We start from the raw sequence: 24,994 nt of genomic DNA on the forward strand, positions 1-24,994 counted from the left end.
CACGCGTCTTTCTTCTCCATATACCACCAACACACCCCATGGCTCGTCGTCTTCAGGTCACAGAGTCAGACGACGACGATACTGTACCGGAATCGAAAGGAAAACACGCTGTCAAACAGGAGAAACGAAGGACGCGCGCTAAAATCAGAGTTCAGGACGAGGAAGAAGAGGAGGAGGAGCAACCACCACCACCACCTGGCGTGGAACAAGATGACGAACAAATCTCACGAGGGAGCAAACGAAGGCGTATCAATGGTGATGGCAATTCAATCCCTAGTCGCGCCGTCAGTCAAGAAGCTGAAGGAGAAGACGAGGAAAATGTTGGATCTCAAGCTCCAAAGGTAGAGGTCAAGACTCAGCCACGGGATACTGATGGGTCTCTTAACCCGCTTTTTACTTCCCCTTGACTGTCTGTTGATCCCTTCCTAGTTACATCCCTGGGTCAATTGTGCGCATTAAACTCGAGAATTTCGTCACTTATGATGCTGTCGAGTTCCGACCTGGACCTTACCTCAATATGATCATCGGTCCTAATGGGACTGGTAAAAGCAGTATTGCGTGCGCTATTTGCTTGGGTCTTAATTTTCCACCTAGTGTACGCTTTTTCCGTTTCACATGCGTAAACTCGTTGCTTACTATCTCTTAGGTCCTGGGCAGGGCAAGTGAAATCAAAGCATTCGTGAAATTAGGGAAAGAAGAGGGCTTCATTGAAATTGAACTCAAAGCACCCAAAGGTCAACGTAACCTCGTCATTCGCCGCATTATCAGAGCCGATAAGAAAACCTTTTTCACGCTCAATGGAAAATCCACCTCTGGTGCGGAAATCAGAAACAAGGTGGCAGAGCTGAACGTGCAAGTTGGAAATCTTTGGTATGCCTTTTACTTGCGCCCCTATGTCCATCTACTGACCCGGAATTGGTACAATAGTACTTTTTTACCTCAAGATAAAGTTTCTTCGTTCGCTGCTATGAGTCCTCAAGAGCTTTTGAAAGAGACCCAACTCGCGGCTGGTGATAGTCGTTTGACAAGTTGGCATAGTCAACTCATCAAGTCTGGAAAAGAGATTCGTGAGCTGAAGCTCGTATGTTTTTTTTTTGTATTTTCTTTGAAGGAACTCTGACGTATACTCGTTTGTCATAGAATCAAAACACAGATGAAGCAGCCAAAAATCAGGCTCAGCAACGTGTTGATATGATGGAGCACACCGTCCGACTCTTTAATGAACGACGAGAACTCGAGAAACAAGTAGGCATACGTCTTTTACTTTCCCTTGCGTTCGATAACACTCACGACTATTTAGCAAGCGGTTTTGCAATGTGTCATTGAGGTTGAAAGATATCGTGTCGTACAACTGAGGTATATGAGCGTCAAAGCACAGCATCGTGCCCTCAACGAGGTAGTTCGAAAACTCAAGGATAAGAACGAACCGGTTCGTAAACATCTCGAGTGAGTGTCTTTTATTCTATAATGCAACCTGGTTCATATATGAAACAAAAATAACAGGAACTTGCGGGTTCAATCAGCGCAATGGTCGGAAGAGGTAAACTTGGGACATGAGACACAACGAAAACGGGTCGCCAAGTTTTCTAATTTGAATGGCCAACTCGAAGATCTTGTACGTCCCTTTTTTTTTTTTTGTACCGTACTCAAGCCTCCCTATAATTCTGGTTGTAGGGAGAGGAGATTGATACTACGTATCAAAAACTCGAAGCTTTGGAAAAAGAGGAAGAGAACAGACTGAAGAATATGAGGAAACTTGAGTCGGACGTTCAAGCTACCGAAGACGAGTTGAAAAAGCCATTGCCTAAGACTGAGGATCCTGTCATCTTGAAAGCTGAAGAGGCACGTTACGTTTTTTTTTTCTTTCAATAATAGGGTGTAACGTGTGGTAATGTTTTTTTATTTTATTAAAAAATAGGACCAGGCGCAGAGTGATAAATTCAATCTTGATCAACGTCATGGAGATTTGAAGAAAGAGTTTAAACGGCATTTTGATGGACGAGCTAGAGCGTCAACTGAACTTGAACATGCAGAAGCTAGGTAAAGGATGCGATTTTTATATATTCCTTTTGGCGTTCTAACGTTTTGCTTAAGAATCAAGAGTTTCGATGATACCGATACCATCAAGTTACAAAACATGCTTCGTTGGAGCAGAGATACGCATGATGCGATATTATGGTTAAGAGAACATAAACATTTGTTCAAGATGGAGGTTATGGAACCTCCATATATGTGTATGACTGTTCCGGATAAGAGGTATCAAGATGCTGTGGAGTCTTTGATCAATTCGGCGCAATTGAGGGTAAGTTCTGAACTTGAAGCTCTTGGACTTTCGACACTTACCAATGACTTTTTGTAAAAGTCTTTCGTTGCGCAATGTAAAGAGGACGTGAATTTGTTGAATCAGAGTATCAATGATTCACCGGGTTTGGGGAGGAAAGCGAAGATAGTGACTTGGTATAGAGATTTTGATGAACAACAGTTGGCATCGCCGCCGGTATCTCATGAAGAAGTAAGTTGCGTTTCCAGTTCTTCATTTTTTTATTATTATTCCTGATGGGATATATGTAAAGATGCGGGCTTTGGGATTTGATGGATATGCTTTAGAATACGTTGATTATCCGGAAGGATTACGATGGTTTTTGAGGCGAGAATGTAATTTTCATCGGAATGTGAGTTTCAATTGTTTCCTTCTCTCCCTTTTTTTGTTGTTGTTTTTCGCTTATGTTCCCATGTAGGCTATTACTCTTAATCCACAAGGTGTTAATTTGACATATGCTATGGAGGCTGTTGGACGACAAGAGACTGGAGGTGGTGCTTCGTTTGTGTGTGGAAATACTTTGAATATCGTTCAGAGGTCGAGATATGGTTCGAGGGCTTTGAATAATATGACTAGAGATATTCCTAGAGCAAGGAATTTGACTGTTCAAACTGGTAAAAAAATTCATGTTTTACTTTACCGTATCTGTCAAAACTCTAATTCTGATTCTTGAATAGTGGACTCGGAAGTTCGTAGACAGGCTGAAGAGACTGTGAAGCGATGTCAAGAAGCATTGACTTATTTCGATGAAGAGAGGAAAACGCTCGATGCGAAATTGGAGGAGATTAAAGATGAGGATAGGTTGATTGAGGAGAGGTTGATTGGGATTAAGAAGAGGAAGGATGTGATTAAGGATGCGCATAAGAGTAGAGTGACTTTGGAGAATCGACTTAGTATGTCCCTTTTTTCTTTTCTTTTTTTGCATTGCATTGCGTGGATGGGTTTTGTTGATGAGTTTTTGTAGAGAGGTTGAAAGGTCAATTGATGTCGTTGAAGAATCAACCGAGTGAAGAGTCGAAGAAGAAGAAATTGAATAGGGAGTTGATGCAGAAGAATTTTCAGAGGGCGGATAAGGTTAAAGAGATTATTGTACGTTTTTTCTCAAAATTTTCGCTCTTACTGACGATCGGATTTTTAAATGTAGACTTTGATGAGGAGTTTCGTTCCGGAACAAGAGGCGTTTACGTTGATGAAGTTGAAGTTGATGCAGACGAATGCGAATATTACGGCGTTGGAAAAGTTGGTTGAGGAGAAGGATCTCAGGTTTAAAGAAGCTTTTGAACGATATGCTGAACGTAAGACCTTATCCATTTCAAATGTATCTCTCATACTCATGATTCAATTTTTTTTTCAAGTCAATGAACGATATCTCATCTTGAAAGCGGAAGGCCAAGAGCTTTTAAAGAAAGCGAACGACGCCGTACGAAATCGTACAGACCCGGAAGTGATAGCAGAATCCGATCGAGTGATGGAAGTTCGTCGAGTTCATCATCTTGAATTATCGGAATACGAGAAACAAGTGGAGGAGGTGGGTGGGGGTCCTCAGGCTGAAGAAGAGTTGAGGAGGCAAGGGATTGAGAAACCGGGACTTGGGGAAGATGGACAGGAGGGTGATTTGAGGAGTTTGGAGGAGTTGGAGGTTGCTTGTAGGACTGTTGAGGAACAGTTGGAGTATAATAATAATAGAGATGAGGGTGTTGTGAGGAGTTATGAGGAGAAGAAGGCTTTGGTGAGTGCTTTTTTTGGTTATATGATTTCTTGGGGGGATGGTTATTAAATCTTTTTTATAGGTTGAGTCGCTGACGGTGGCGATTGAGCAGAGGCAACAAAAGATTGAAACAATCGAGGCGAAGATTCAACGAACCCAAGTGCGTTTATTCTAAAATTAACCTTCAGTGGTATTGATTTTTCTAATCTAATCTTATGAAGAATCAATGGGAACCGGCTCTTCGCGTGCTGATCCAACAAATCAGAGAAAAGTTTTCTGATGCGTTTGATAGGATTGGATGTGCGGGAGATGTTGAACTCATGTCTGATCCTGATTATGCGCAATGGAGAGTGGATATCAGAGTTAAGTTTAGGGACCATGAGAAATTGCAGTTGTTGACTGGACAAAGGCAATCTGGCGGTGTACGTTTTTCTTTCCTTTTTTTTTTTTTTGTGATTATCGTTCATAGTATTTTTTTTTTGCAGGAACGGTCTTTGACTACTATTTTATACCTCATGTCTCTCACGTCACTCGCACATACGCCGTTCTCTCTTGTCGACGAAATCAATCAGGGTATGGATAAACGTGCGGAAAGGACGGTTCATAACTCGATGGTGGATGTGACGTGTAACGAGGACAGTTCACAATACTTTTTGATCACTCCGAAGTTGTTGCCGGATTTGAAATATCATCCGAGGATGAAGGTGTTGTGTATCAATAATGGGGAGTGGTTGCCGGAGAATGTGAGTGGGAATATGAAGACGATGTTGAGGATGTATGTTGCTTCTCATACTGCGGCTTGAAAAAAAAATGCTTTTTTTTTTCTTTGTTTGTTTTTTTTTGATAGATGTGTGAGGATTTTTTTTGGAAAATAATTTTTAGTGTACAGAGTTGTGTAATATATTGTACTAACGTCACAACATCTATGTCAATAGTTTCGAAAAAAAACAAATCGATGCTATTTTGTTACTCTCAAGTTGATCCTTACAATTCGTTATTACAATCATGAACCAAAGATCTAGGGAAAGGAAAAAAAAACAACAGCCTATCTACTCACGATATCCCTTAGAATGGCAAGTTCGGCATTGATGATACTACTTGTAGCTGCACCAATAGACACATTGTTGGCCAGGACAACAAATTTGATATCAAGCACCTGGCATTGGCGTACACGACCAACCGAAACTCCCGCACCTTCCTGATAATACCGATCCAACCTCGGCTGTGGTCGATCAGGTTCCTCGTGAACGGTGATAGCATGTCTAGGTACACTAGGGCAACCTAACGCTTGTGCATCTGGTGTATACGCTGCAAGAGCCTCACGGACCTGTTGAGGACTCGGTGGAGGTCGTCTTGCAAATCGTACTGATACACATTCGGTATGTCCGTCAATGACAGGCACGCGATTACAAGATGCTGATACGCGTAGAGGATGGGAGGCATGCATATCGAAAACTTTGAGTCCATCATCGTTTTCTGTTATTCCGCCCAGGATTTTTAGAGTTTCCCATTCTATTTTTTCTTCTTCTCCGGAGATGTAGGGGATAACGTTGTCGAAAATGTCGAGAGATGGGACGCCTGGATATCCGGCACCTGAGATGGCTTGTAGGGTGGTGACCATGATGGCTTCGATTGGACCGAAAGATTTTTCGAGGGCGGCTATGGGGATGATATAGCCTGTTGTTGAGCAGTTGGCGTTGGTAACGATGAAACCTTTTTTTAGTGGGGGATTGTGGAGGGCTTGTTGTTGGGGGATCATGGCGAGATGGGGATTGTTGACGAGGGGTACTATGAGGGGTACGAGTGGATCGCGACGGTAATTTTTTGCGTTGGAGAAGACGGCAAATTCTGCTGTCCGAAAAGCTGCCTCTGTGGTGTGGCGCAAGAGGATATCAGTGGATTCGCTGCGGGAAATTGAATAAATGAAATGAAAACGTACCGATATCGCCTGCCACTTCGGCATCGAGACCAGAAAAGATGATTGTACATTCCCGGAAATGGGGTTCGGTGGGGTCGCACGGATGGACGATGAGTTCACGAACGGAACTCGGGATTGGTGTGGTTTGTTTCCATGAAGCTGCGCTGTGGTATGGTTTGCCTGCAGATCTGGATGATGCGCCCAGAGCATGGATTTTGAACCATGGATGGGAAGAAAGGAGGGTGATGAAGCGTTGGCCGACGGTGCCCGTTGCACCCAAGATGCCGACGTTGATCTTGTCCTGAACGACGCCTATTGTTGGCGACTGTGCCGCCGATGTGTCGACGGACATGGTGCGCGGGTATTGGAACTTTGAGGGAGAAAACCTGCTGGTGCTCATCGCACGGACACAGACGGATAATTCCAGATAAATTAGCCAGAAAAACTCTGGACTCGTTATCTTGCACGTGACTCTGCAGTTCGAGGCTGAGATCACCTGACCTCGCTGCTTCCAGCCCACCATCATGTCGACAAGCGCAGCAGAATCTCAGTCCCACATAAACCCTGCTGCCGTCGCACACAATGCCAACGTCTTGAGCTCGGTCCATTTTCTCTCTGCGTGTTTCTCGGGGGCTGCAGCGGGAATACTCGGTCTGACAAATTTCTACGGCTTTTTGCTCTTCTTCGTGTCACTGCTGTTCTCTGCGCTCTGTATTTCTATATTCAGGTAAACTTGCGCTTTCGAGAAAACTACAAAGGCTTGTTACTTATGTTGTCATGTTTAGGTGTGGTGGTTCGCCCGGCAAGTATCTCCTTGATGGATGGTGGGAGCTTGTCAAGCCTACTCAAGATACCCTCTTTGGATTTATTTTACTCTGGACTCTCTTCTACGGTGAGTTATTTACTCTCCGAATTAGTCATAATCATTCATATTCGATCTATTCCCGTAGGTATTGTGCACGGTAAGCACATCCCTAATGATTTGAAAAAAAAAAAAACTAATTGCCTACGACTCTCTACGTCATTTTAGTATATGATTAGGGAGGATTACTCTCTCGAAATGCAGGACTCCATGGCTGGATGGAGAAAATGCCGAATTTAATATGATTGGCCTCCCAATATGACATCATTATCTTGTTTTGGACCCGTAAAGTCCTTCGGAGGAAGTCATGCTGGAGGTTGATCGATGATCCTTTGGAGTTGGCAATGGGCACGTTCATTCATGTATCTAAATGATGACATTGCGATGCAACCGACATAAAAAGCATCGTTTCCGCAAAACTTCCGAGAACTGATCAGGGTCTCCTTCACCTTTATTCACACACACTCGCTTGAAGCACTTGGAAGGTTCTACTGCCACGATTGGAAGTTGATAACAATGGTGGTGTGTGGATTTGATTTTTTGATCATGAACTAGGTCGAAGCGAGTCGGAACGGACCATATCGAACTGGCTAGAGGCTGCCTGGAGATTGCCCACAACCCTTTTGAGTGCCTGCTTGAATGGTTGGATTATCCGTCCGACTGGTTTCTTCGAGAGTGATAATCATCTGTCACCCTGTGTCGGCAGTCATTAGACCGGTCAATGCACCGTTGATCACCTTAACTTTTCACAACTTTTGATGTACATACTAGACCAATAATGTAAGGCTCAGGAACAATAACAAAAAAGACATTGTATCGGCGGAGGAGAAACTCGTTCCCAGGAAAATAATGCTCCCTCGGCCCTATGTTTTATTCAAATTTGTGAATTGGCGAGAAAAATCGGAGGAAAAATGTTTATGAAGCCCCAAGACGCCTGCATTTCCCATAGACATGAGAAAAAAGGAATCGGACAAACGAATCTTGTGGTGATGAAGGCGTAATTGCCTTTTTTCTTTTTCCTTTTATGAAATCAGTTAGATGCCGGCGTGAACTTGCGGCATCTTGTTGATCATTGTTTTTCTCACAGACTTCATTTGTGTTCGCGTACTAACTGTCGGGAAAACTAATATCAGTCATCGACTTTTCTACAGCTTCTATTACCGTCGTCAATCCACGCGAGCTGCTTTCACGTAACAAATACGGACCCATCCGAGAGCTCTCTTTCATCTCGAAACCATTCAAATGGCGACCGCAACGGCTGCTACTGACCCTAGCTCCGACTCGCTTAAAGCTGCAATTTTCCAGCGACTACATCCACGTGTTTATCTAGAAAGGTTTCTGACCGAAAATGTGAGGCCCGACGGACGCGCAATTGGATGTGTGATGGATGGAATGGGTGTGAAGGGGGAGATTTGGAGGGATGTCTCCATTAATGTTGGTACGTCTTTCTCCTTTCGTCTCTGTTTTTTTCTTCATTTTCGTTCTATGGCAATCCATCTTTCCTTGGCAATCTATTCGCCTTTCTTCTGTTCGCATGGATTAGCTATCCAAAGCATCGGTGCTCTGCAACTCTCCCCTGATATGTCTTAGCTTCCATTTGGCTGTCTTTCTTTCCAACCAATTGAATCGGATGACTTGCGAGATTATTAAAGCGCCGAAGCCCGATCCTATACCCGGTTTCTTCTGTGGCGCACTATGTCTGTAAATTTTCACCGCGTGGCCTATGGTCGGAATCCAACATAGCGACGCAGAAAACTTTGTGCTATCGATAGTTATCTCGATCGCCCTTCTATCCCGAGATAGCGTCTTTTATTACTTCCGAAAAGACAGTTTTTCGAAAACTTACGGCCCTTCTTCCTCGGAAATGTGTCTCTGAGCGCAACGTCTTTTTTAGTCTCTTTCTCGTTTCAAGGACCATTGGATTTCGGAACTTGTCTCCTTTGGCTGATAGTATTTCTCACCACTCTGTGTTACCATTTAGGGTCAATAAACACCGCAGATGGTTCTGCTCTTGTTAGGATGGGAGGTTCAACAATCGTTTGTGGCGTCAAAGCAGAGATAGCCGAACCAGACCTCGAGAATCCGGATGAAGGTTTCCTCGGTGAGCTACTCGCATCTCTTCTCTTTTCCCCTGTCTCTCCCTCTCACGTGTGCTTTTCGGTGTCAATCCTAGTACCGAACGTCGACCTTCCAGCAATGTGCCATCCAAAATTCAAACCCGGTCCACCCTCAGACGAAGCACAAGTTCTTTCTGAACGTTTGTTTGAGACATTGACGTCGTACGTCGATTTGACGTATCGTTGAATCCTATTGCTTCAATATGTCTTATGTCAAGATCAAACTTCATGTCGCCAAAGTCCCTCGTCGTACATCCAGGGAAGTTTGTCTGGACACTTTATGTAGACGCAACGTGTATCAACTATGACGGAAACGTGTTTGACGCTACCTTAATCGCAATGGTATCCGCTTTATTGAATAGTGAGCAGTATCTCATTTTGTTTTTTCTCTCACAACGAACCTGACAGCGCCTTGTTTCACATTTGTTTTGCAGCTCGCTTGCCCAAAGCTGTATACAACGAGGACACAGGCCAAACAATGTGTTATCGTGAATCGACGTCACCGTTAGCGCTTTTTGGTCTACCCTTACCCACATCTTTTGGCATCTTTGATTCGTATGTCATAATTACCCCACTTCTTTTTTTGAAAAACACGTTTCCTTCTTGTTCAAATCTACTTCTTATCATATCCTAACCTTCGCCTTAACCCCATATACAGATCTCAGGTTTTAGCTGATCCGACCGCGTTTGAAGAACCTTTGCTCGACGGTACTATCTCTATAGTCTTTGGTGGAGCTGACCAAAATAACTCTACACCTTCCGACGACGACGGGCAACTTCTTAGTGTTACTCAGCAAGGTCTTGGAATTGTGAATGATTTGAATTCTGGATCTGGCTTGGGTGACAAGGGAGTTCTTGAAGCCTGTATCAAAGCTGGAAAGAAGAGACGAGTGGAGCTGGCGAAGATTGTGCGGGAGGCCATTGTTTAGGAATGGTCTTTTTTCCCTCTTCTTTTCCCTGTGTTCGAAAATACAAGCTTTTTTAGGCTAGGAGCTGGATTTCACACCGTCCCTGTTACTTTACTAGATTTTTTAAACTATCGAAGGCCGGAGAAGAAAACAGCCGTTTGACCGTGGACTCTATTGGGAGGGGCATTTGACCCTGTCGGTATACTCTATCGGTCATTGCGTCGTTTAACTATACACAGTGAACTCTCGGCCAATGAGAAGGTCTTGGCCCATTTCAAATGAATTTGGATGTAGTGATTGAGTTTTACTAGAAGCCCGCGGCTTCTGGGGTCATTTCCACGTGTTGGCGATTCAGTTGTAGCGCCTAATGGATGTGTGGCATTGTGTGCTTCTTGTTAGCGCGATGATTTGTCGTTTTATCGATGATGAATGAATGGACGACTATTCATTGCAGCTTGAAATAAATGTCACAAGCCGATAGATACCGGTGATTCGGGGTTAACATTATCGGATCTTTAAGTTGATATCATTCCAGACCGAAGTCTGGAAGGGCCTTTGTTGCGCTTTAGAGACGCCAGAGATTGGAATGTTATATTACTTCACACACTAACAGGGATATGATTCCATGTATCACGTCACCGTACTTAAATCACAAATTCCCCATCCCTGTAGGGGTCGAACGTTATTCAACTCCACATTGAATGCCTCATGTCAGACATAAGACTGCGTACAGTATTCAGTACTCGGGGACAAGGGGCCTTTATCTAAGTGTCGAGATTGAGGTGAAGTATCATGTTTACATTGCTTCTTAGAAGTGCAAAATGAATCCCGCAGAGTTCATACGGACGGTCCAATTTGTATTTGAGTCCGTCATTGGCGGATTGTTTACCTCTTGATGTTTCAAAATTGAAGAACTGAGATTTGAAAGCCGTTTCGTCAGTCATCATCATCGTTGAAGCAGTTGGATCACAACTATAACTATTTTTAACTATATGGTTATCAACTTTGATTACTATAAACGTCTATGGGCGGGCTTTCAGCGGATTAATGACTCGAAGCCAAAAGAAGCAGCATATTACTAGTGTTCTTGGTGTTAGTGGTTTCATCTGGGGCCCGTTTATTGGAACGATCTCTGCCGTTTCACGGCCACTCAAATTGAGTCGACTGTGGCTTGATACTCTTGGCGGTGAACAACGGTTACTTTAAAAGGTCTCGCCATCTCGGGGAGGTTATTAAATACTTGCTTATATTAATAGGAGTCTATCATAATCACAGTTAATCGACTCGGGCATGCCCGATGTTTTTTTGATGTAAACAATGCCGGTCTGGTGGCGTGGCGGAGCCTGGGCGGATCACTTACTAACAATCATGATTCTCTCTTATTACTGTCGTGGGGAAATTTGCTGAAGCAAAGAATAGGACATTCCTTTTAAGAAACAAGGTTGATTTAAATCATGACTAACATATGTCAGGTGTTTGTTTTCTGTCAAGGATATGCCAGGCGAGTATTTCCTTCTTCTGCTGAAGTGCAACTTTGGTGAATTCTGTTCTAACGATTCACATGGTCTACCTGATATACCAAATTCGGTAAATAAGGTAACTGATTATATAATTTTGTCATTAATTATTTTGCATTGTATGTCAGTATTTATTTATGAGTTCGGGTTGGGCGCGGATGCAGATTCCAAGCATGAAAATAACGGAGATATCTTAGTCGCGCTCAGTTACGTCCCTTAGCGTTTCATATGATAGTGACCTACTTTGTGCAACGACAAAATTAAGAATCACAATTTGGTGTAAGTGATCCGCCCAGGATCTGCGACGTCGCATGGATGGGGAATGATGGCGACAAATCGGCGCGGCAGCGTCGAGCCAGTCTATTGTGAGCATCAATTGAGCGAGTATTTGGCTGCCTGTTGTCGCTGAGGCCAAATCAACGGCCGCTTGAACATACATCACTGTTCAAAGTTGTGTATTTTACAGGAATGTATTCTGTCACTAATGTTGATATTACAACTATACGATCAGGTTGAGGTTGAGCCTCCCCTGAGGATGTGCTCACCCACGCCTTCGCTTCTTCCCTTTCGATCTTTATTTTATTTTCCATAAGTAAAGTTGGACAAAAGCATTCAACCCGTTTTGGGATTCAAGATTGCAAGTTTCAAGCTGAAGATACGTTCATATACCTGGCGTGGCGCCGGCGTGAACATGAAAAGACTCAATTAATGTCGTTTGGGATGGGATTGGCCGTGGTACAGCAATAGACCCTTTGCCCCATGCGTGTAGCGCAAAATCCCCGATTTGGGTTTTGGTGCTGTCAAGCCACGTGGATCGAGCACGCGATGTCGTTTGACATTACGCGTGGCATGGTGGCAGTGCGTCGCCCCTTGTTCGGCTTCCCATAAACCGGTTTGGTAGGTTTGTGGGTCGTCTGGGCCCTAGATCGCAGAGGGAAGAATCGCCACATCTCATGTGTGATACGTACACGCAATTAGAAAGTGCTATTGGAGATATCATGATGGATCCGGGATCTCACTCAGATCGCATACATAATCGTGTTTACCTTCCTTAGCGGTCTTCTTTTAACCTTGACCTCGCAGTCCGTAAGTACCCATTTCACGAGAGCTTCGCCCTGTTCCCCAGAGTCACCATTTGCTTTAAAAGAATCTCTGACTAAAGTAACTTCTTTACATCCATCGCATTCTCGTCTTCTCAGCTCACCCAGCAAATCGCAAACTTCTTTACTCCTAGCCTTATCATCGCAATGGCCCCGGCCCCAATCGTCCTCTACCAGTATGGTGATAATATGTTCTCTCACCGTTGGTTGGACGATGCCAACAACGTCGCGTTCACTATGTGAGTGTACAATGGTTTTTCGCTATCCGCCGAACCTAGCTCACTAGCGCCCATCGCATCATTTAGAAGCGAGGTATGTGTGTTTTAAACGCTCGCGACACGATCGATTTCTGACTAAAAGTCCCATAGGCTAGTCATAACCCAACTCTGGTCATCAAGTTGCATCGTGAGGCCAAATGGGCTGGGCTCCATCCAACAATGTTAGGCCCGGAAAAGTCCTGGTATTATCTTGGACCTGGCAACAAGGCGGGTTATGTTTGCTACGGCAACAATCAGACGAACCATAATATGTCGGAGAAGTTCCGCAAGAAGAAGCGAGAAGGTAGTTCGTGAGTAATGAATATGTATACGCACCGCACGATCAATTCATATTCATCTTTTTCGGTAGCTCCCGTTACTTCACGTCTCAGGCTGGCAAGGAATATAAATGGAAGATAACGGAGACCAAGATGGAAGTAAGCGCGACCTGGTTATCATCCATCAACAATTCGAAACTGATCATCCGCTTCCCAGTGTTTCGAAGGTTGGACCCATCTAGCTTCCACTCCGATTGCTTCCTACGAAATCAGCCACCATGAAGCTGAATATCACGGCAAAGTCACCCTCAGAGGGAATGCTATTGCTCTCGCAACTGAGATCATGACCAGCTTGGTCTTGAACAGGATGGCGGCTGACTTAGGCTGGGACTAAGGGGCTGCGATATATTTTTTTTCGTAGTTTTCTATTTTTGTTTGTTTATGGACCATTATGCGCATACTGGCCATAATCGTTACTGTATCCATTACCAACGTGTATTCTCAGCTCACTATTCGAACACAAGGAAGCATGCAACCGATTTTCGGTGCTGGCTGCGACAGTCGACCGCTTCGCTGTGGCTTTGCCGCGAAGCATACGGCCATGTTAGTGAGCCGAGTGCACAGTCATCGTGAGCACTCTGATCCTTTGGTAGCTCAAGTGCGCAGACCCTTTGATCTCAGGATGGGTCGAGTGATCAATTACGTGTATCATTGTTTTTTCAGGTCCGCGCTCAATTTATTCAAAACTGGGATCCAACATTCAAGATACCCCAAAAAGGCACAGTAATATAAACCCCAAGCAGATGCCACTCAAGCATGTCGTTAATTTGTTTCAAAAATGATCGAAGAGCCTCGGCGGAATCGTGGCTGCGAAAGCGTAAGAGTCCGTTGATTTCGTAGGTTCCATTTTCTTTCTCTCAGCTTTGCCCGAAGATGTCTCTCCGAATTTCGTGAATCAGAGTCTGGATTGGGTCTCCCTTCAACAAGAAATCCCATCGGTACAGTATCAGCAAAATAGTAGTCACCGGGGCCCTTTAATCATATTCGAGCGACGCCCCTCATCCTACTTATTCTTTGCGCAACTCTTCCAGCAGACCCTCCAATCGCTGCCAATCTGTTTCATCTTCGAAGTCCTTCGTACGACCGGCAAACGTCCGCACGATGCTACGAGCCTGTAACCTCCATTTGTAATCCTCCGCTCTTGGACCAAAATTTCTCAATATATCAACTATTTCTTCTACTTCTTGCACCCCTTCTCGCCACCGCTTGACGTCTGTCTCGCCCTTTTCCATTGTCCCTGCGACGCCATTTCGGTAAGCATCCAGATAAGCTTTGATAGCTTGTTCCCATTTGCTCTGCCAGGTCAAAAGGCGGCCGTATGAACGAAAGACTCTGGGAGATGATACGCGAGGAAGAAGTATCCGTTCGAATAGATTATTTACACTCTTGGATAGCCAATAACCTTCATTTGGGTTCGCGGGGGTATCTGAGTTGACGCTATCGCCTTCATCCGCAGGAATCCTCGTGACCGCTTCCACAAGTCTATCCAAAACGTCTTCATCAACACTCTGAGCGCCTACTTTTTCTGAGGTCACCTCTACGACTCGGCCTAATGCACGACAGGCCTCGTTTAGTTCGCCGACATCCATCGCCACAATCATATAATTGTACCACATCCTCCAGTTTTCGTAGCTATATCGCAAACCTTGCTTCAGAGCTCGGAACGCCTGCATCTTGTTGGCAAATGGTATTGACTGGGCCGATTCGCCCCCGTATACCAAAGCCTCATTGTCCTGTTAACGAAAATTGAGAAACGTAAGATATCCGCGGGAAGAGACATCATGGATGACTCACGCGTTTAGTAATATTACCCTCGCTGCCCGGTTTCGTTTCAGCGCCCAAACGTAGGTACATGCTTGCAAGGTTACTCCAGCTTTCCCCATCATCTTCGTCAAGGGCTACGCAGCGACTGAAAGCATTTCTGGCCCCTTCCCAATCTTCCATCCGCATGCATGCACATCCCAGAATAAACCAGGTACGTGCAAGTAATGGATTAATTGCAACCGCTCGTTTGAGGCATGTGGTGGCCTCGGTATAGTTTCCGCGTGCAAAGAAATAGCCCCCTAATGCGCGCATAGACCGGCCTGATGATTGATTGGAAATGGACCATGCGCGCTCGTAATACTCAATAGCGTTTCCCGGTTCGAGATCGCCGAGGAAGCACCAAAGTTTTGCTTCACGAGACGTGTCTTGAATGCGTTGCCGGAATTCCGAAGAGGCTTTCCCACGCGCAACGACGACGTCGGCCTCAGATTTTCGACCTTCGAGCAAGTCATGGATAATGACAATACCCTTCTCTGGATGTTCCATCGATATCCAACATTTAACGACCTCCTCCCACATTTCCAGTCTTTCAAAGATCTCAAGAGCTGATTTGACAACTCCCAAGGACAAAAACCTGAGAGCGAGCTCTTTCTCAATTTCCCATTTACTCGGTAGTGGAATGGAATGGAAGTAGCGTAATCGTTCGGATAATGAGGAATCGGAAGTTGGCATTTGGTCGATCAGAGCTTGGAGTTGGAGTGTTGACCTCTCCACCGTGCGCGTGCGAGAGGATTCCAGACGTGACCGTAGCAGGAGGGCCATAGTATGTATTGACCAGTTACATGGGTCGGAAATGACACGGGCGACATAAGGCGTCATCTGTTCGCCCGTGAGGCCGTGAGACGGCGACGTATTTTTAACGTTGAGACACAAGGCTAGAAAGATACATTGATCAATTGGGTGAAGAGGTGGTTGGTTTTGGAAATTGATGTGGGTAAGGCGAGAGGTGGCCGAAGCAGGATGAGAAGAAGTGAACTCGGTCTGTTCGAGAAGTGTATCATCGTTCAATAGAAGTGTTTTTGGAAGGCCTGAAGATTCTGTGGCGCTGGGAAATCCAGCGGTTTGGTCGAGTGAACTCATGATGCTTGGTCTATTGACATCGTCGCTCAATCGACTCTCGGCAAGCAAAACAAGCTGACTTAGCTCCGTCTGCTGGAACTTGGTCCTTTTTCCCAACGCTCCAGTCAATTCATATTCCAATCCCGTGGCTCGTGCGGCCTTCACGAAATACTCCGCAGCTGATTTGTCCTGAGAATAAATATGGTATAGGCGCCCATGTTCCAGATACAGCTGACCCAACAGGTCGGGTTCCGAAGAGAAAACCGACTCCAAAGATTCTAAAGGAGCTAGGCTTGAATCCGCAACTGGCTCATCCAGTACTTGTTGATGTACAAGCGCAAATCGCAATCTCCACCATTGAATAGTCTCCAGGTATTTGTATGGCAGGGATAAGAGTATCTGGGCTAGCCTGAGGAAGATAGGAACAGAAGCGAGATGATAGGCGGGTTCACCGCCGCAGGACAACTCTGTTACGGCCTTGTGGTTGACAAAATCATTTGACACAACAATCTCTGCTCCATCACCGGTGATGACTTCGAGGGGTTTCAGGTCTAGGTCGGGTCCGGTCCAATTGGCCTGAATGAAGGAATGAAAGCAAGCGACGGCAAAGGTGAGGTGTAAGAGTTCTCGCTCGGTCGGATCGCCTTTCGGAGATGTGAATGAGTCGTAAATTTCGTCGAAGCGGCGATCAAAGTCGTTGCTATGGATTTGAAACAGTTTCCGTGCCTCAGATGAAGTAAGGACGTCGCGAAATTGTCCCTCGACAACTTTCTTCGCTGTCTCGACTGAGGAGGATTGGGGTAAAGAGATGCCGTCGTCCCAAACACCTCTAATTAAAGCCTTTTCTATGCGCAGTCGCAAGGTTGTGTCCATGACGAAATGGTGGAGATTGAATGAAGAACTGGCTGGCAGGCGCGGAAAATATTAACTTGACAAACCGATTTGATCATCAAATCTTATCAGTTTCCTCTTATGGTACAACAATATTTGATTCGTTGATTGAAAAGCCGCCCCAAAATTTCGCCCCAAGCTCTGAAGTATGGTTGACAAACGGCTTTCAAAAATTGAATGCCCCAGATCTAGGGGCGAATTGAATATGAATAGTCGAAGTGAGGCTCGGAGCCGTGGATTTGGAGTCCTTCGGTAACAGTGGAGTCCAATAGTCAACATAATGACGTCTTTCTCAGTGATAAAAAATGAGGGTACATTCCATGTCCACATGCCGAGCAATCATGCTCGTGAAGGCGCCGGTATCCCATCAGTAAAATCCTCCAATGCAGATATGGACTTATTTTCGAACCACTGAGATACATGGATAAAACGAGTCTGTCATTGAAATTGTATCTGCCTAGTATTCATCAGGTATCGCCCTAGTCTGCACTGGATTTCCTTGTAGTGACATGCCTGTAGACCGGGTTTTTACTGATACCGATGAAATCGTGGTACTAAGAGTATTCCCAATAAATCGCCAACCTGAGAGAGGTGGTAAAATCTCTCTGGGAAAGGTTACTGGGTCTCTCAAAAGAAGTTGCGCGCGACCATCGCTCGCACTCATGTTAAGGGTCCTTCCCTAAGTGCCGTCATGCATTTTGTCCATAATGATCACCGCCGTTAGACCTTACGATGGGTGCCTCTGTTCCTTTTGGGGAATTAGCCACTGTGCCTGATGTCTTAAAAGATGTACGGGCTACCATCGGGTAAAAAGACTCACACAGAGCTCATGGAGAACTTGTGTCACGATTTTCACAGAGTTTTTAGCTGTTCAATTCGACCCGGGTTTGCGAAGTGCCGTCTTTTGACAGTGAGACGAATGTGTTGCATGGCAGAATCATTCTATACAGGGTCGTATATGCCTAGTTATGTCCTAACAATTGCCGTGAATCTCATGGAATTCATCTTTTTTTTTTTTTTGTGAACTGGTGCGACACTCATAGCTTCTGACCCTATATACGTTTCACTGAATTGATCGGTTAGAGGTTTAATGAGAAATTGATCACATTACATCAGCCATTCGACTTAGTCTTTTTTTGGTCTCCTCCTTCTAGGCTCCCTTCCCCCATGTCACCTAAACCTTCCATTCCTAACAACATACTACTGCTGCATCACAATGAATGACAAAGATAATCGTAGAATATCAGTATATGACCTTACAAGTCTACGTGTCCACCCTAACGGGTATAGGGTTCACCAAACGACGGAAAATCTAAGGCTTGGAAAGTATGGACATAACATTCAGACATCTCGGGGTTGGATTTCAAACGACGCTGGCGGTTCTATTTCTATGCCCAAATATAGAAGTGAACTACGATCACCGTCCTCTGACATAGGAGAAGCTGCGGCCTTCAATGAGTTGGAAGCAATGGATGAGGACAAGGAAGCTGAGGTTGGGGACGAAGACAGTGCGTCTGGAAAGAGAAAAAGAATGAGAAGCAGGAAGTACAATAACATGGGTCCGATTAAAAGGAGAAGATTCTTCCAGGATGACAGTTACATATCTGCTCATTCGCGCATGCCTGAAAGCTCAAGGGCAGAACTAGAGATACCATCTCAGGTGCGCATGCTCCCGCCGCTGTCATGAAATTATCGAGTCATTGGTATATCGTTAACTAATGCACGTTTTGTTAGGATTTACTTAAAAATATACATTTTCTTGCAGCGAAGTATTATGATAATCGCGGATTATTGGAGAACACTGCGAAGCGCTATCGCGACATGAGAAGACAGCAGAAGCGTGGACAGACTAGTAGAAGTCACTCCGAGTTAACGCCGGATGCGTCGCAAAGTGCTTCCAATCCTGGACCAAGCGACACTGCGCCAGTCGTAGTGGAGGATCAAGGCACTCAACGGGGTCGGGTTAACAGAGACATGTACCGAGTGTTGGACGGGAGCGCTCTGCTCGCGATTGGTCGGTCTTGTCAGAATACTATACATGGTTTTAAGGATTGACCGTTTTCACAGGGATCCTGACACAAGAAATGGTGAAGAAGTTGGTATCTTCAAAAAGGCGGGGCCCTCCCCAGCCCATTGCCGATGAGGATGAGCCGGTGGATCCCGGGGAGGGAGAACAACTCGAGTTGTCCGTGCCAGCATCAGATTGCTTTGAAGATCAAGGATCGGCGGATGAAGTTGTGAGCGAAGGAACCGAAGAAGAAACGGATGAGATTGAATGGGAGGATGAGAGCGAGAGTCAAGGGTAAATTACTTTCCAAAGCAATAGAAATAATATTAGAGGCTGATAAAGCGAAAATTAAGCACTGGATGACGAATTAGCGGCCGCTTGTGCTGCCCGATACTTCTCTCTCCAATTCTCCTTGAGTGTTTCTGACGTCGTGATTCTGTGAGGGTCAAAGTCCGGGGGAAGTGTTCCGTCGTCCCAGCTTCTCAACACGTTGGCCCCTACTATGCCCATGTGTGTTCCGCGGAATATCTTGAGCCTTTCCAGACGCCTGTCCCGTAGTTTATTCTTGGGCAACATACCAGAAACTGCTTGACGGATGGCCTGTTTCGACAGGCTAGTTGGTATACAAAAATAGATAGAAAATCATAACGACGTACATGCTCGTGGTTCCGGTCCATCATGTCTTTGTATGGTGTCTCCTTCAAGCCGCCAGCATACATTGTATGTTTGCGAAACAGTAGCTGTTCATCCTTCTTCCCGCTGACTTTGACCTTTGTAGAGTTTGTGACGATGACGTAGTCACCACAGTCCACTACGACATGGCTATGAAGACAGAATACTACATGTTAGATAACTTGCCACTTACCGCCAGGGTCATGAATTGGCTTGTGCTTGCCCATCAGGACGAGCGCGATGCGCTCTGCGAGTTTCCCGAGGACGCGGTCGGTGGCATCGACGTGATGCCAGACCCGGGCATAAGCTAGAGCGGTCTAAATGAACTGATCAGTAAAGTTACTTTGCAATGCTACGAGTAGACTTACATTTCCAACAGCTTGGGACATATGTTGAGCGTTTTTGCGTCGATGACTTTCCAGACTGCGATGACCATTTTCGGAGTCCCATCATTTTCCCACGAATCTCCCAAAACAAGTTCCATCCAAGTACCACCCCTGAGTCCTCCCGTCCAGTAAAATTCTCCAACGCCGTGTCTCATTCAAAAAAGACGGGCAAAGCTATGTCATTCCCACAACGCTTCACTAGGCCCCGAAAGGGATTTTATTCACTGCAGTGACATGACCTCGCAGGCATATGATACTCTCATGCTTCCATGTTAAAAATTAATCCGCCTTCTCGTACAGCCCCTGTTCGTGAGCGAGAAGCACGTAAGGCCCACCCTCTGCGCTGGACCTCTGTATCCACTTATCTTTACGCCCCAAATGATCCATAAATAATAGCTGTTTCACCGGCAAACTTGACTCTCAGGGAAACTAAACGGCAACGTTTCAAGGCACTTCTACTGAGTCCCCTCGATTGCTCATTTAAATGTTTGTCATTAAATCATCACTACGTCACACGAGGCTGCACCACACTCATTACCGCTTTCATCACCTAATTCGTTGGCGTTAGCAAACTTTTCACTTGAAGCTACGCCATTATCATGCTTCGCTCCTACTGAATGAGGTCAATGGCCTTACGCACGCAGCCAAGTGTGTTCTCTAACATGATATCAGCACAAAAAATGGAATTGGGATGGCGTTTACTCCAAGCACAGCTTGTTCTCCCGAGCCCGAAAAACAGGCGTTGCAGTCGGGGTTACCCCAAATGACGTGAGCTATGATTCCCTGCCTTGTCTTTCTACTTTGACACCATTTTTTTCAGCTTCCGCGAATCCAGGAGTTTGCTTTTTACATCAAATTAGATGTTTGTGCAAACAACAAGGCGAGACCCGTTCATCCTATCAGGCGACACCGTTCGATCGCAATCTCTCTCTAGTCCTGACCTGCTGGAATCAAGAACACAAGAATAACAAAATAAATTGAGCAGATCACAACCGAAACGTGGTATCTCTGACTTGAGCTGAAACATGCGGGAACAATGCTCATTTTCAGTATCCTTGGCTCGAAGCGGAGTTAAAACTCGATGGATTCATTCGAGCGAATTTTCGGTGGAAACGTGTACGTGAATTACATCTGATTATACCGCAAGGTTGTGAAATATGCTCCGAATCGGGACCCTATACATTTTAAAATCTTCGAACGTCTACTGGCTCAATCTAATCCTTGCAGTATCCAAAAACATCGTTTCGGTCCCAGGTGGTTGGCGAATGACATCCACTCAAAGTTTAAAAGTTGCCACAGGGTTTCTCAGGTTGAAATGGACAGGGTTCAGTGTCGCGAATTCGTCGCATTCATGGTGTGGGCCGGTTCAATAAACTCATCCGAAATTCGACCTGAACAATCGTCCTTAGGTTAGTGCGGCTACGTAACTACTAACGATAATACAGATCCGCAATTCCTCAAACCTAGGCGGTAATGCTCGGGCAAGAGATCTTCCGCATATCAAAGATCTACCCAAACGTTGAATTTCAGCCTGCTTGAGTAGCTTTCTAATACTTCACACTTCGCCTGGGCTATCACTGACAAGACGTATGATACTCTCTCTATGTACCCGTGAATCACACGCGAGTGCCTTCTGCCCGACGTAGTCCTCCCGGGATCAGAAAATTCTCGGCGAAACCTTTTAACACACGCAAGCGCCACAATATAGTAGGAGAGAATATGCGCTTCAAGGATATCCCGATCTAAGTTGCTTTCCATATTAGAATTTTGACTTTCCTTCGAATTGCTGTAGACCCGACAACTGGTTCGGTACCCCAAATTTTCAAAATCTCTGGAGTATCAAAACTACGGTTGAATAATATTAAGCTTGGATCTTGCTCTTCAAAATACGAACAAGTCGATTCGCCTGACCTTGATATCCGTCAGGCTGCGTGCGAACTGTCCGCGTTCAAGATGTAGAGTCGCTGGCTTGACATTCAACGGCAAAACGAAACCTTGCCTAGGAAAAATCAAATACCCCCCGATAATTTGCTTGAATAAAGCATTCTACATAACTTTATTTGGGTTTGGATTGATATAATGCCGATATGTTGTGGGTCCTCAACTCGTCATCTCCATATAACCTAAGTAAATTTAAAGAGTCACAAGGCTCGAAATGAAACTTTGATTTTAGGTTGCCAAGGCTGATTAATTTAGATTCAAGACTCAATTGGTGTACATTTTACCTTTCATGTTCCACGTTATTAGGATGTTGACCTGTTGCAGCATCTCATGAGATTCGAATGCCGTCTTGCCACGTGCGTCCATGACGGGATTACCGAAAACATCACTCTGAGTCGATTTGCCATTCATGATGATCATGATGGTCTCACCCGCGAACACAAATGGGAAAAGCTTGTATCCGAATGATTATGCCTCCATTCGATTAACATGATCATGATATATTTTTAGTACGCTTGAATGCTCTTCTCCTTATGGCATGGGAGGTAATGCTGAACCACATACATTCTTTTCTGTTTCCCATTCTGTTTTCCTTCTGAGTCATGAGCTCAGCGTGTTCAAGTTTCTTCTTACCTCACTTCCATCTTACCCGTACTCCACTCTTAGAAGGCCCCCCAGCACCCGGCTGAGAAAGCGCGCCACATACATCGTGGGTTCGTTTATCTGTTTTCATATAGTACTAGGACTCAACCTACAAATATACACTACGGGTCGAGTCAGTCGGTTTCGATAATATTAATTGTGTGGTATGCAGTGCCTCATTGTGTGTGTGTGCGCTCGCCACACAACTGGGAATAATAGTCTTTAATTTGTTTCATCTAAGTCTTTAATTCGTCCTCCGTATTCGGAACGCTCAAAGTGACATGCCCTTTCTAAGCCTAGGTCGTTACAGAGTCCCTTCTCGGTTTCGTATTTTTTTTTTCATTAACTTCTTTCTGGTGTTCAATCAGTTGAATTTCAATCGTTTTTCGTGTCACTAGGTAATGAAGATATAACTTATCTGCTATTATACTCAAAGTACACCTCCTATGTTACAAATTTTGCGTCATGATTATCATACAAACCACTATCGTAATTCAACCGGCGGAACCCAATCAGGAACCATCCCAAACTCAAATTTCTGACTCTTAAAAGCTTCAATAGCATGTTGAGGTAAGATTTCCGCATAGTTAGGCGGTAATGTTTTATCGTAAGGTGATTTTCCTGGTGTTGGTCTTGCTCGAGTTAGGGCGGAGAGGAAGTCGGGTTTGGATGTTGAGTTCGTCAGTGGGCTTTGGGTTGGTTTTGTGGTTGGGGCGTTGGTGGTTTGGGTGAAGGGATTGGTTCGAGTGTTTGTGGTGTTGGTGAATGGATTGGTGGGATTCGCATTTTGACCGAAGGCGGATTGTTGCTGCTGTTGAGGTTGTGACGATGAAGGCGCATTGAGAGGATTAGAAGTATTTGAGAAAACGGAAGAAGAAGGATTGAGAGGATTTCCGCCGACGGCGCCGCCTCCACTGCTACCACCACCAAAAACGGATTGAGGTTGACTCGATGTAGAACCGAATGCAGATTGCGAGGCACCGAATGCAGACTGAGTTTGTTGTGGTGGTGCGCCAAATGCAGACTGGGTTTGTTGTGATGGTGCGCCAAATGCGGACTGTCGTTGTTGCGATGGATTACCGAATGAAGACTGAGCTTGTGGCTGTTGCTGCGGGGCAGCGCCGCCACCACCGCTGCTACCGCCCCCGAATGCAGATTGCGGCTGTTGTTGCTGGTTTGCGAATGCACCAAATGCCCCTCCTTGTTGAGGTGGTTGTTGTGATTGCGGTTGTGATTGTGTTTGTTGAGATTGAGGTTGATCAAAGACGGAAGTAGGTTGATTTTGAATAGTCCCAAACGCCGAGGTAGTTTGTTGAGGTTGCTGCTGCTGTGGATTTTGAGGTTGGCCAAACACGGTTGAAGGTGCGCCACCACCTAATGGACCACCAGTACCGAATACTGACCCACCACCACTGGTATTACTCGCAGCCCCGCCACCGAAAGCACTAGGTTGTTGTCCGGCGAATGCTGAAAACGCTCCCCCTCCCCCTGTACCACCTTGATCAGATGGTTTGATAGCAGCAGCGGCGGCGGCAAGCGAACTCGTTCCACCACCCGCAAAAGCCCCGAAACCTCCTCCAGTCGTAGTACCACCACCAGCTTTATTACCTCCCAAAGTCGAAGGTTGACCAAAAACGGATGGCGATGATGAGGATGGTGTAGGGGATTTTACTCCGAAACTACTTTGACCGAAAGTAGGTTGAGTGAAAGGGTTTGATTTGAGGGAGGGGGAAGTGTATCCTGTGACGTTGGTGGTTGATGCGAATGGGGAGGGGGCGGAGGTCGTGGTGTTTGTGGGTTTATTACTTTGGGTTAAGGCTGTTTGATATACTTGTGCGAGGTTGTTTCGTGCATTCTAAGGAATTGTGAGACGAACGTTGTAGTCGGGGATGATTTTAACCTACATTGTAAGCTTCATTCGCAGCTTCAATCTTTTTTGCTTCATATGTGGTCTAGAAACCATGTCAGAGAAAACTATTGAAGGTCACTGGACAGTAACTCAACGTATTCATTAACATTCCCCGCTTTGAGTGCGATAACCGCTCTCAAACGAAGTTCCTCCATAGATTCATCAAAATTCGAAACCAAATTGGGTTCATATTTTGCAGGTCCAAAAGTCGAGAGTGGCCATAGAGGTTTATCCGACGTAAGGTCTGATTTTAAAGAATCCTGACTGTCGATGAGCATCATCATAAGTGAGTTAGAGAAAGTTTGAATGAGACAAGAGATTCTATACGCACGTGAAGAGAGCGATGGTTTGCTTTGTCGGAGATTGAGCATTTGTTGTATTGTTATTGTTCGACCAGCTCTGATCTGGGATAAGAATGTTAGGGAAAATATGATTTGAATTGAAAGTGAACTCAACTGCCAAAGCCGCTCTTTTGATTTGCAGGATGTTCGTTTCTGCAAGTGTTTCCGAATCGACAAGTCCCGCGTAGAAAGTACTGACATACAGCCTAATAGCCAATAATTAGATACATCAAAAGACATGAGTGAAAACGAACTGACCATGGCGGAACAACAGGA

General features: G+C 45.2%; 8 protein-coding genes across 8 annotated transcripts; 5 read left to right on the forward strand and 3 right to left on the reverse strand.

Moving 5' to 3' along the window:
- Positions 1-23: 23 nt before the first annotated feature.
- On the forward strand, positions 24-2,036 carry AGABI2DRAFT_212089 (hypothetical protein; the record flags this gene model as incomplete). Its single annotated transcript, XM_006456832.1, has 9 exons — positions 24-376; positions 430-595; positions 647-870; positions 928-1,081; positions 1,141-1,245; positions 1,301-1,446; positions 1,504-1,615; positions 1,675-1,842; positions 1,919-2,036. Coding segments are annotated over exons 1-9 (1,530 nt in total), but the record flags the coding sequence as incomplete, so codon positions are not given.
- A 3,037-nt stretch (positions 2,037-5,073) lies between these two features.
- AGABI2DRAFT_122779 (hypothetical protein) lies at positions 5,074-6,298 on the reverse strand (the record flags this gene model as incomplete). The annotated part of the gene is made up of 2 exons (XM_006456833.1): positions 5,074-5,897; positions 5,968-6,298. The coding sequence occupies 2 exons, from the start codon at positions 6,296-6,298 to the stop codon at positions 5,074-5,076; spliced, it is 1,155 nt and encodes a 384-aa protein (XP_006456896.1).
- Positions 6,299-6,449: 151 nt separating this feature from the next.
- On the forward strand, positions 6,450-7,229 carry AGABI2DRAFT_195866 (hypothetical protein). The gene is made up of 4 exons (XM_006456834.1): positions 6,450-6,673; positions 6,732-6,838; positions 6,897-6,908; positions 6,977-7,229. The coding sequence occupies exons 1-4, from the start codon at positions 6,471-6,473 to the stop codon at positions 6,985-6,987; spliced, it is 333 nt and encodes a 110-aa protein (XP_006456897.1). The 5' UTR covers positions 6,450-6,470; the 3' UTR covers positions 6,988-7,229.
- Positions 7,230-7,892: 663 nt separating this feature from the next.
- AGABI2DRAFT_195867 (hypothetical protein) lies at positions 7,893-9,889 on the forward strand. The gene is made up of 6 exons (XM_006456835.1): positions 7,893-8,246; positions 8,790-8,909; positions 8,982-9,087; positions 9,144-9,286; positions 9,360-9,480; positions 9,584-9,889. The coding sequence occupies exons 1-6, from the start codon at positions 8,051-8,053 to the stop codon at positions 9,852-9,854; spliced, it is 957 nt and encodes a 318-aa protein (XP_006456898.1). The 5' UTR covers positions 7,893-8,050; the 3' UTR covers positions 9,855-9,889.
- Positions 9,890-12,428: 2,539 nt separating this feature from the next.
- Positions 12,429-13,499, forward strand: AGABI2DRAFT_195868 (hypothetical protein). Its single transcript, XM_006456836.1, has 6 exons — positions 12,429-12,511; positions 12,585-12,689; positions 12,756-12,762; positions 12,819-13,018; positions 13,078-13,144; positions 13,203-13,499. Exons 2-6 carry the CDS (start codon positions 12,598-12,600, stop codon positions 13,377-13,379), a joined length of 543 nt encoding a protein of 180 aa, XP_006456899.1. The 5' UTR covers positions 12,429-12,511; positions 12,585-12,597; the 3' UTR covers positions 13,380-13,499.
- Positions 13,500-13,937: 438 nt separating this feature from the next.
- On the reverse strand, positions 13,938-16,801 carry AGABI2DRAFT_229114 (hypothetical protein; the record flags this gene model as incomplete). Its single annotated transcript, XM_006456837.1, has 2 exons — positions 13,938-14,778; positions 14,840-16,801. 2 exons carry the CDS (start codon positions 16,799-16,801, stop codon positions 14,053-14,055), a joined length of 2,688 nt encoding a protein of 895 aa, XP_006456900.1. The 3' UTR covers positions 13,938-14,052.
- A 1,529-nt stretch (positions 16,802-18,330) lies between these two features.
- On the reverse strand, positions 18,331-19,914 carry AGABI2DRAFT_195869 (hypothetical protein). The gene is made up of 6 exons (XM_006456838.1): positions 19,868-19,914; positions 19,693-19,816; positions 19,484-19,638; positions 18,887-19,427; positions 18,554-18,833; positions 18,331-18,479 (listed from the first exon to the last, which is right to left on the reverse strand). Exons 1-4 carry the CDS (start codon positions 19,886-19,888, stop codon positions 19,176-19,178), a joined length of 552 nt encoding a protein of 183 aa, XP_006456901.1. The 5' UTR covers positions 19,889-19,914; the 3' UTR covers positions 18,331-18,479; positions 18,554-18,833; positions 18,887-19,175.
- A 2,919-nt stretch (positions 19,915-22,833) lies between these two features.
- On the forward strand, positions 22,834-24,323 carry AGABI2DRAFT_195870 (hypothetical protein). Its single transcript, XM_006456839.1, has one exon. It carries the CDS (start codon positions 23,432-23,434, stop codon positions 23,741-23,743), a length of 312 nt encoding a protein of 103 aa, XP_006456902.1. The 5' UTR covers positions 22,834-23,431; the 3' UTR covers positions 23,744-24,323.
- The last annotated feature ends 671 nt before the right edge of the window (positions 24,324-24,994 follow it).

This window comes from Agaricus bisporus (genome assembly GCF_000300575.1).
Source record: "Agaricus bisporus var. bisporus H97 unplaced genomic scaffold AGABI2scaffold_14, whole genome shotgun sequence".
Lineage (NCBI taxonomy): Eukaryota > Fungi > Basidiomycota > Agaricomycetes > Agaricales > Agaricaceae > Agaricus > Agaricus bisporus.

What these genes read in the sequence shown, in the direction of transcription:
- AGABI2DRAFT_195866 (XM_006456834.1), top strand. Translation starts at nt 6,471, where the DNA reads ATGTCGACAAGCGCAGCAGAATCTCAGTCCCACATAAACCCTGCTGCC. An exon ending in CTCTGTATTTCTATATTCAG is followed by an intron (nt 6,674 to 6,731) that starts GTAAACTTGCGC and finishes TGTCATGTTTAG; the next exon opens with GTGTGGTGGTTCGCCCGGCA.
- AGABI2DRAFT_195867 (XM_006456835.1), top strand. Translation starts at nt 8,051, where the DNA reads ATGGCGACCGCAACGGCTGCTACTGACCCTAGCTCCGACTCGCTTAAA. An exon ending in GGATGTCTCCATTAATGTTG is followed by an intron (nt 8,247 to 8,789) that starts GTACGTCTTTCT and finishes GTTACCATTTAG; the next exon opens with GGTCAATAAACACCGCAGAT. An exon ending in GGTATCCGCTTTATTGAATA is followed by an intron (nt 9,287 to 9,359) that starts GTGAGCAGTATC and finishes TTTGTTTTGCAG; the next exon opens with CTCGCTTGCCCAAAGCTGTA.
- AGABI2DRAFT_195868 (XM_006456836.1), top strand. Translation starts at nt 12,598, where the DNA reads ATGGCCCCGGCCCCAATCGTCCTCTACCAGTATGGTGATAATATGTTC. An exon ending in AAGAAGCGAGAAGGTAGTTC is followed by an intron (nt 13,019 to 13,077) that starts GTGAGTAATGAA and finishes CTTTTTCGGTAG; the next exon opens with CTCCCGTTACTTCACGTCTC. An exon ending in TAACGGAGACCAAGATGGAA is followed by an intron (nt 13,145 to 13,202) that starts GTAAGCGCGACC and finishes TCCGCTTCCCAG; the next exon opens with TGTTTCGAAGGTTGGACCCA.
- AGABI2DRAFT_195869 (XM_006456838.1), bottom strand. Translation starts at nt 19,888, where the DNA reads ATGTCCCAAGCTGTTGGAAAT. An exon ending in TGTCCCAAGCTGTTGGAAAT is followed by an intron (nt 19,817 to 19,867) that starts GTAAGTCTACTC and finishes CAGTTCATTTAG; the next exon opens with ACCGCTCTAGCTTATGCCCG. An exon ending in GCCAATTCATGACCCTGGCG is followed by an intron (nt 19,639 to 19,692) that starts GTAAGTGGCAAG and finishes GCCATGTCGTAG; the next exon opens with TGGACTGTGGTGACTACGTC.
- AGABI2DRAFT_195870 (XM_006456839.1), top strand. Translation starts at nt 23,432, where the DNA reads ATGCAGATTGCGAGGCACCGAATGCAGACTGAGTTTGTTGTGGTGGTG.